The sequence below is a fragment of the Callorhinus ursinus genome, unplaced genomic scaffold (assembly GCF_003265705.2).
Source record: "Callorhinus ursinus isolate GAN/ISIS: 27379988/994484 unplaced genomic scaffold, GSC_fseal_2.0 scaffold37, whole genome shotgun sequence".
Lineage (NCBI taxonomy): Eukaryota > Metazoa > Chordata > Mammalia > Carnivora > Otariidae > Callorhinus > Callorhinus ursinus.
Window position 1 is genome coordinate 14,011,244 of NW_027397099.1, and position 9,752 is coordinate 14,020,995.

The window sequence follows — 9,752 nt, forward strand, 5'->3', positions numbered from 1 at the left end:
CTGTCTACTATGTTATGTTCTTTAATGGGAGGAAAGGGTAGGAGTGGCCGTATGTCCCAGAAGCCTGCAGGCCTGTTCAACTGCCCATAAGCCAGTAGGCGTGTGAGCTGTTCCGAATGTAAACAAAAGCCACGTCTTCATCTTTGTCTTGCCATTCGGCTTGTCCAGTCCAGCAATGTTGAAAATGTGGGTATAATCCTTTGGACTCTGGCGGACAAGTGGATTACCTCTAAGGAAACTGTAGCTAAAGCAGGGATGAAGAAACGGAGGGGCAGTTACGGCTTGAGGTGTCTACAGGAGCCAAGTAGGTAATAGAAGCAAACAGTGAATGTAAAGTGAAAAAGGGATGTGAAATAGATCATGACTGGTGAGCAGCCTTCATCCTCAGTGTTGAGTGGTAGGGAAGTGACAGCACCAAAAGAAAGTTTAGGGTTGCAAGTTCTTAAGTTGTGGTTTTTTTGGTTTTTATGATTTTATTTATTTGACAGGGAGGAGTGGCAGACAGGAAGAAGCAGGCTCCCCACTGAGCAGGGAGCCCGATGCGGGACTCAGTCCCAGGACCCAGAGATCATGACCTGAGCTGAAGGCAGACGCTTAACCAACTGAGCCATGCAGGTGCCCCAGGTCTTAAGTTTTTTTAAATAAAATGGAAATCCTGGTTTTTATGGGAGGTCTGTTGACGCTTAAAAGTTGGCAACTAATTCAGTTGTTTTAAAATTATTTGCAAGCAAGATGCAAACAGTAGTTTGCCAGTGTGCAACATTTAACACGAAGTCATGTGCTGTCAGCAGACATCTAGCTGGGGCATCTGCTTAGCATCAGTCCTCCCAAGGTTATTCTGGCCCCTTGTGCTTAGTGCTAGGAACCATTCAAGATGGGCCGGCTTCTGACCAGACAGACAGTGGAACAGGACTCAGGCCCAGAGCCCATCCACAGTGTTTTAACACTTCGGGGGAAAGAAGAAACTGAGCTCTTGTTTCTCTTAGCTCCCTGAGGGACACGGTGCACAGGGTGGGGGGCGGGGGAGGTGGTCATTCCTGACCCTTGGTTCTTCTGTGTTCCTGTTGCCAATGGAAATACCAAGGTGGTAAAAGGAAGTGAATGGACCAGATCATTGGGTGTCTTTGGAAATATCTTAAAAGGAAAAGCAATAAATAATATCAACTGATCCATAAAAGGACTGACTGCTAAGTCTCCTTGTCTGGAGCCGAAAGGTTGAAAGTTGGCTGCCAAGAACTCAACCAAAAAAGGAACTTAACCATCCTGCTGACTTGTTATTTTTAAACACATGTATTACCAGCACACCCTGGACTAAGTCCCATTCCTCACTGAAAACAGAGCTGGTGGGTGTGAACCTGATGCTTCTCTCCACTGTTCAGACTGTTAGCTTCACCCCTTCCTAGTTTCTTAGTCAAGCTCTAACATGTTAACGTTCTTGCCCATGATGGAGGAAGTGGTTTGCCTACTCAGAAGAGTCACGCCTTTGTTCTGTTATAATTTAAGGTATAATAGTTCCCAAATCTGGATTGATTTTTTTAAGATTTATTTATTTATTTGACAGAGTGAGAGAGAGTGCAGAAGCAGGCAAAGCGGCAGGCAGAGGGACAGGGAGAAGCAGACTTCCCACTGAGCAGGGAGTCTGACGTGGGACTCAATCCCAGGACCCTGGGATCATGACCCGAACCAAAGGCAGACACTTAAACCGACTGAGCCACCCAGGCATCCCTCCTTGAAAAAAAAAAAAAATTTTTTTTTTAAGATTTTATTCACTTATTTATTTGAGAGAGCCAGCGCACATGAGAGGGGGGAGGGTCAGAGGGAGAAGCAGACTCCCTGCTGAGCAGGAAGCCCGATGCGGGACTTGATCCCGGGACTCCAGGATCATGACCTGAGCCCAAGGCAGTCGCTTAACCAACTGAGCCACCCAGGCGCCTGAAAAAAAAATTTTTAAGCTCTTTCCTTCTAGGCTTGGGAATTTGGGGGACTTTTTTGATTTTTGTTTTTCATTTTGGGGGCTTTCAGAAATTACTAGTTTACTTTTTTTAAAAAAGATTTTATTTATTTAGGGCGCCTGGGTGGCTCAGTTGGTTAAGCAACTGCCTTCGGCTCAGGTCATGATCCTGGAGTCCCGGGATCGAGTCCCGCATCGGGGGTCCCTGCTCAGCAGGGAGTCTGCTTCTCCCTCTGACCCTCTTCCCTCTCGTGCTCTCTGTCTCTCATTCCCTCTCTCTCAAATAAATAAATAAAATCTTAAAAAAAAAAAGATTTTATTTATTTGTCAGAGAGAAAGCACAAGCAGGGGGAGTGGCAGGCAGAGTGAGAAGCAAGTTCCCCACTGAGCAGGGAGCCTGATGCCGGACTCAGATCCCAGGACCCTGAGATCATGACCTGAGCTGAAGGCAGAGGCTTAACCAACTGAGAGACCCAGGCGTCCCACTAGTTTACCTTTATATCCAGTAACTGAAAAACCAACTTTTTCTAAACAACAATCTTATTAAAAAATGTTGAGATTAGTACTGCAAATCACATATCTGATAAGGGATTTGTATACAGAATATATAAAGAACCGGTACAAATCAGTAATAAAAAGACAACCCGCTTAATGCTTAATAACTGGAAAAGGGGTCTGAATAGACATTTCTCCAGAAAAGACATACTAATGGCCAATAAGCACATGAAAAGTTGCTAACAGCAGGGAAATGCAAATCAAAACCACAATGAGAATCCTTTCATACCCACTAGGATGGGTATAAGGAAAAAGAAGATACCCAGGGTTATCAAGGATATGGAGAAATTGGGAACTCATATACTGCTCATAGGAATGTAAAATGGTGCAGCTGTTTTGGAAAGTAGTCTGGCAGTTCCTCAAAAGTTTAAACAGTTAGCGTCTGCCTTCAACTCAAGACATGATCCCAGAGTCCTGGGATCAAGTCCCACATCAGGCTCCCTGCTCCGCGGGGAGACTGCTTCTCCCTCTGCCTCTCTCTCTCTCTCTTTCTCTCTCTCATGAATAAATAAATAAAATCTTAAAAAAAAAAAAAGTTCAGGGTGCCTGGGTGGCTCAGTTGGTTAGGCGACTGCCTTTGGCTCAGGTCATGATCCTGGAGTCCCGGGATCGAGTCCTGCATTGGGCTCCCTGCTCAGCGGGGAGTCAGCTTCTCCCTCTGACCCTCTTCCCTCTTGTGCTCTCTATCTCTCATTCTCTCTCAGAGAGAGAGAAATTTATTTATCTAATAAATATTTATTTATTTGATAAATAAATAAAATCTTTAAAAAAAAAGTTTAAACAGTTGCCATTTGACTCAGCAGTTCCACTATGTAAATACTAAGGATAAATGAAAACATGCATCCATACAAAGACGTATGTGAGTGTTTATAGCACTGTTATTCACAATAGCCAAAAACTGGAAACAACACAAATGTCCAGTCAACTGGTGAAATGAATAAACAAAATAGGGAATAGCCCAACAATGGCATATTAACCAGCAATAAATATGCTCCAATGTGGATGAACCTTGAAAAGAGTAGAAGGCAAAATATTATATGTGATGAGAAGGTCACATAATATCCGTCTGAGGTGGATGTTCTTGTGACATAAAATCACATATGATTCTATTTTTATGAAATGTCAAGAATGGGCAACTCCATAGAAACACAGTAGATTAGTAGTTTCCAGGGGCTTAGAGAAAGGAGTGGAGACTCACGGTTCCGGAGTTTTAGGAAGAGTGACAGCAGTGTTCTGAAATTAGGCAGGCTGCAAAACTCTGAATATACTAAAAACCACTATACTGGACACTTTAAAAGGGAATTTGGGGGCAAATTCCTGGGTGGCTGAGTTGGTTAAGTATACAACTCTTGATTTTGGCTCAGGTCATGATCTCAGGGTCTTAGGATCAAGCCCCATATGGGGCTCCCCCCACACTTCTCCCCTGGGGCTCACTTTCTGTCTCTCTCTCTGAAATAAATAAATAAATAAATCTTTTTTTAATTTGTTAAAGATTTTATTTATTATTAGAGAGAGAGAGAACAAGTGGAAGGAGGGGCAGAGGGAGAAGGAGTCTCCTGGTAGCGCAGGGAGCCTGACGCAGGAATCGGACACAGGACCCTGGGATCATGACCCCAGCCGAAGGCAGATGCTTAACCACTGAGCCACCCAGGATTAAAACTAACAGGTTAAGCATGGTGAGCTGGCCCGGAGAGGGTCTCGGGTCAATGTTGTAGGGTTGAGGATTCAGGGAGCTGTTGCCCTCCAAGACCAAAGCCTGCGGAAAACTACAACTCCCAGCGCCTCCCGCGGCCCGCCGGAGCCCCGGCGGTCATGTGACCGCGGCTCACGTGTCCTTGCAGCCGGCTTGGGTGTGAAGCACTGTAGGTAGGTGGTGGGAGGTGGAGGCTGTGGAGGGTGGAAGCTTAAGTCCCGGGGCCCTGGGGCCCCCGCTGCGGCAGAGTCCTGCCCACTCCCTGCAGGGCTCGGAAGCCCGGCGTCCTCGGTCCCCCGCCCGCCCTCAGTTGGGCCGGCTTTGCCCCGCCTAGCCCCACTGTCTCCCCTTGGTGCTAGGCCCGGATCGAGTCCCGGAGCGTCTCCCTAGCTTACCTCACAGCAGCCCCTTCGCCTTGCTTCGGGCCTGGGATCCTCCCCTCCGCTCCGGGTGCGCCCTGGCCCACTTCCCAATGCAACCCACCCTGCGTATTTCTGGGATCCAGCCCCAGGCTGGACTGGGAACCCGCTCCGATTGGAATGTGAGGGGGCCCGCGGCAGTGGTTACAGCTCTGGCCTGAGCCTGTGGACGTCAGGCTTGTAGTTCTGATTTTGCCAACTACCTGCTGTGACATTACTCTAGCCTTTTCCCTTCCCTGGGCCTGTTCCCCAGATTGATCTGGTGTCAGAGCTTCTCAGTTCCCTTCACTCTGCTGACCAATGCAGAAACAGCTCAAACTCTTCTCTCTGCTGACAGCAGATTTTAGGTGAAGTTTTGAGAAAGAAGAAATTGGGGCCAGCGAGGGAAGTGAGGAAAATCAGATCCCAGATCTTTGGGGAAGAAAGAGCTGAAGGAGCAGCATACCCTCCACCTTAGACCGTCAGGTGGAAATAGCAGGTAAGCTGGGGGTTGTGGAGCTGAGGACTTTTCTGGGAAGGAGAGCTGAGAACTCTTGGACCAGCGCAGAGACCTTTGTGTCTGAGACGGAAGCAGGGTGGATGAGGAGGTCTCACAGCTCTGGGAGTGCTGACTTCACACAGCTCTCTCTCGAGCTATGCTGGAAAGCTGGGAGCCCCAAACTCTACCTTCACTACTCACAGCTTTGATTTTTTGCTGAGTTACTGGTTGGGTAACAGGTTGCATAAGAGGAAGCCCTGTGGCATTTGACTGGTCTTTCTGGACTTGAAGCCGGCAGAGAGAGATTTCCTCTGGAGCTGGGTTGTGTGCTTGGTGACAGTTGTCTGAGAGCATCCACATTCTTCCTTTAACCTCTAAGGAGTGTACGATTCCCACCTTTGTTCAGCCATCACCAGGAGGAGAAATGAGAAGCATCTGACTACCTAGGGGGTCTCATTAGCCATTCTAAACCCCCCAGTGTACTGAGGGCATCAGAGGGATGCCTCTCTGATGGGCGTGGTTAGGTCAGTTGCCCAGGAGAAGAGTGAGAATTAATTAGCCTTGAATTTTGAAAGGCTTTGAAAGCTACGCAGAATTTAGACCCTGGGCCAGAGGGAGATATGTGGGACTGTAATACATTGAAATACCCCCAGTTCTAGGTGAGGGCTGCTCTTGCAACTCTGGTACAGAAACAGGCTGGGAAGCCAGATAGATTTAGATCCAAATCCTCTCTTGCTGATATGTGACCCTGGGTCAGTGATACGATCTTTCTGAACCTTATGACCACTGTGGTAAGGACTGAATGAGATATGTCCATGATATTCCTGCCCAACGTGGAGCCTCTCTGTAGTGCCGTTGTGTTAGTACTCCTCTGTTTTATATTTATGTCTTATTGACCCCAAGGGTCTGTAAGCCTGAAGCAAGCAGGATTTGCATCAGATGTCTTTCTGTCTCTGCCACCCTGCACTGTGGCACCCATCACCATGTTCTGCACAGAGGCACCCCTGGGTTTGAGTCTCTGCCATCTGACCTTCAGAATGTTGTTTCAGCTTTCTGTGCCCATCCCAGGGTAACAGTAGTACCTGTCTCTAACATCTAGGTTGAGAAGAGCTGGAGCCCACGGGCCTCCTGGGATCATAGTTCCAAACAGGCTGGTACCGCCCTCCAGCTGAAGGTGTTCCCTCATCTGCCCAGGGGATGTGATTGTGAGCCCGAATCTGCAGATCCTGCGGGAAGAGGGCTCCCGGGGCCATGGCCGAGGTCAGCATCAACAGTGACCTTGGCGAGTGGGGCTCGAGCTCAGACTCCGGGGAGCGGGCCCGTCTGCTGCAGAGTCCCTGTGTGGACACAGCCCCCAAGAGCGAAGGGGAGGCCTCTCCTGAGGGTCCAGGCAGAGGCACCACTTCCACCATTGGGGCCATCTTCATCGTCGTCAACGCCTGCCTAGGTGCAGGGCTGCTCAACTTCCCTGCAGCCTTCAGCACCGCAGGCGGGCTGGCGGCCGGCGTCACGCTGCAGATGGTGAGTGTGCTAGCCGCTAGGACAAAAATGCACTTCGGGTGCTGGGTCTGGGCTCTTTCCCCCAGAAGAGAGATTTTGCATCTGGGATAGTCATTGCGTGACACGTGCGGCCACTCTCCCCGTCCTCACACTTGGCAGACATTACTAATCTATTCCAGCATTCTCTCCTCTGAGCCCAGATGAGGCTTCAGAGTGCTTCCCAGCAATCAGTGAAGTTTGGACATCAGCTGCAGAATGAATAATTGTGTAGTGTATGTTTAAATAGTGGGCCCTTATCTTTTAGAACGACATGCTGAATTATTTACTGGTGAAATAATTTGGTAACCTCTATTTCCCTCCACATAATTCAGGGGCGGGGCGGGGGGGCAGTAGCAGAAACAAGATGGGCCACGAATTGATTATTTTTGAAGCTGAGTGTTGGGTGAATGGGGGTTCATGATACCATCCGCTCCACTCTTGTGTATGTTTAAAATTCTCCACAAAACTTCTGTTTTGAGAGAAAACCTCAACTCGGCAGCCTCCAGCAATCTGGTAAAGTTGCCCACAAGATGAAACTCATTTAACAGGGCGCCTGGGTGGCTCAGTCGGTTAAGCGACTGCCTTCGTCTCGGGTCATGATCCTGGAGTCCCGGGATCGAGTCCTGGAATCAAGTCCCGCATCGGGCTCCCCGCTCAGTGGGGAGTCTGCTTCTCCCTCGGACCCTCTTCCTTCTCGTGCTCTCTTTTTAAATAAAAATTAAAAAAAAAAAAAAAAACTCATTTAACAAACTGGCTTCGGGCATTGGCCTAGTAAATGCTGAGCAAGGCCAGGCTGTCCTTTGCTGCCAGGCCTTCCCCCACCCTCTGGCTCTGTCCTGCCTCCAGGGCATGCTGGTCTTCATCATCAGCGGCCTCGTCATCCTGGGCTACTGCTCCCAGGCCAGCAATGAGAGGACCTACCAGGAGGTGGTGTGGGCCGTCTGTGGCAAGCTGACGGGAGTGCTTTGTGAGGTGACCATTGCCATCTACACCTTCGGCACCTGCATCGCCTTCCTCATCATCATTGGCGACCAACAAGACAAGAGTGAGTCTCCCCCTCCAGACATCCTTCGTCCCTCCCGCTCGGCCCTGGGGGTCCCCGCAAGAGGGAACAGGCACAAACACCTGCCCCGGGGCCTAGCCTGGGTCTGGCATTCTTCTGCAAATCCTCCCTCCTGGCTGCTGAGCCCATTACACTGATGAAGGTCCTGAGGCTCACCGGAGCAGGAGGGCTGCAGTCTGCAGGGGCCTGGCGTGACGTTCCCTCCTTCCTTCCTGTGCAGTTATAGCTGTGATGGCGAAGGAGCCTGAGGGGGCCGGCAGCAGCCTCTGGTACACAGACCGAAAGTTCACCATCAGCCTCACGGCCTTCCTCTTCATCCTGCCCCTTTCCATCCCCAGAGAGATCGGCTTCCAGAAATACGCCAGGTTTGGAGGCCCCACCCCAGCCCAGGCCAGGCGGAAGCTCTAATCACAGGCAGCTAGAGACCCAGGTGCTGCTGGCGAAGCCCTCTCCTTCTGGGGCAGCAAGAGCAGGCAAGGCAGGGTGGGCCAGGGCTTGCAAGGCTTCCAGCCTAAGGTGTCCTTTTGTGTCAGCAACAAGGAAGACAGTGGCCTTTTGCATCAGTGAGAGACTGCATTCTAAATGTCCTTGTCGAAGAAGGGACTGGTGATAATGAGGAGTGTGAAGGCAGCTTCCTGGCCAGGGCTATGGTTTTCCCAGGGAGAGTGGATTTTTGATCATTTAGAATTGTCAAGCCTGGCCCTTTGTTCCATGCAGCTTGGTATGAGGGGAGAGGACTGGCTTCCTGGCTCAGGGTCTGAAAAGCTGTGTGATTCTGAGCTGTTTCCTGCGATCCGCAATTGACAGGGTCGCACTCAGCTGTCTCCAAGTTCCCCTTTCATGTTGACATCCCAGCCCTTTACCCTCCAGCGTCTCCTAGTTCTCAAGGGCCCTATTCGCAGCTGTCACCAAGTGGGGGCTGCACTGATGGAAGTTAACAGATGTGCTTTCAAGCCCAGACCTCTGAGCCATGGAGCTGAACCAGTGCCTTTCCTAATGGTCAGAAATGTCAGTCTTGCCCCCTCTTGGGTCCAGCTGCCTCCAGGCTGTGACCAGTTTCTCTAAAACTTACTTCTTTTTTTTTTTTAAGTTTATTTCTACACCCAACATGGAGCTCAAACTCATGACCCCAGGATCAAGAGCCGTATGCTCTTCTGACTGAGCCAGCCAGGCACTCCTCTAAAACTTATTTCTTGTGCATCGTTTTCATCTTTGTTTGGAATAGTCTCCCAATTCATTCAGTAGACACTGTGGTCACGAGAGCTGAGGATGGGTACTCCCTGGGGTGGAAGCAGAGAGAGGGCAGCTGGGGCTGGGGAAGAGGAAGCTCAGTCCATTCTTTCTGGCAGCTTCTTGAGCGTCGTGGGCACCTGGTACGTCACTGCCATCATTATCATCAAATATATCTGGCCAGATAAAGAGATGACCCCAGGGGACATCCTGACCAGGTGGGTAAGAACCCCCGGGGGAAGCCCCCCCTTGGGCCCCGGGAGGTGCTAGGTCAGTCATCAAAAGGCCACACAGGTGCTCTTCTCAGGTCTCATTCGCTCACCAGAGCTTGACTCGTCAGTCATTGTAGGAAGGAGGCAGGAATCTCTTTTTATTGGCGGGAAGAGTGAGAACCAGGGACGGGGAGACTTTGCCACCAGTATCCAAGGTGAGCCATCATGAGACGAGGCCTTGGCGGGGCGCCCGGGCGGCCCAGTCGTTGGGCGTCTGCCTCCGGCTCGGGTCGTGGTCCCAGGGTCCTGGGATCGAGCCCCGCATCGGGCTCCCTGCTCCGCGGGGAGCCTGCTTCTCCCTCTCCCACTCCCCCTGCTCGTGTTCCCTCTCTCGCTGTCTCTCTCTGTCAAATAAATAATCTTAAAAAAAAATCTTAAAAAATCTTAAAAATCTTTAAAAAAATCTTAAAAAAAAAAAAAAAAGATGAGGCCTTGGTTATGGAGACTACCAGGGTGGACTTGTCCATTTTTACAACTTGTGCTTATCTGTAACTCCTGTATCTTCTGTTTGAGGATGAATCTGTTTTGTCATTAAAAAAAAAAAAAAAAAAA

At 49.8% G+C, this 9,752-nt stretch overlaps 1 protein-coding gene across 5 annotated transcripts in view; it reads left to right on the top strand.

The window, feature by feature from the left end:
• Positions 1-4,309: 4,309 nt before the first annotated feature.
• Positions 4,310-9,752, top strand: part of SLC38A7 (solute carrier family 38 member 7) — an 11,709-nt gene continuing 6,266 nt past the window's right edge. For 2 of the 5 annotated variants that reach the window (XM_073880208.1, XM_025889253.2), the window contains exons 1-6: positions 4,310-4,372; positions 4,956-5,096; positions 6,196-6,617; positions 7,482-7,680; positions 7,919-8,063; positions 9,048-9,146. In XM_073880208.1, coding sequence (XP_073736309.1) covers positions 6,348-6,617; positions 7,482-7,680; positions 7,919-8,063; positions 9,048-9,146 — 713 coding nt within the window. In that variant the 5' untranslated portion in view covers positions 4,310-4,372; positions 4,956-5,096; positions 6,196-6,347. The other 3 variants (XM_073880210.1, XM_073880209.1, XM_073880211.1) reach the window with 3 other exon arrangements.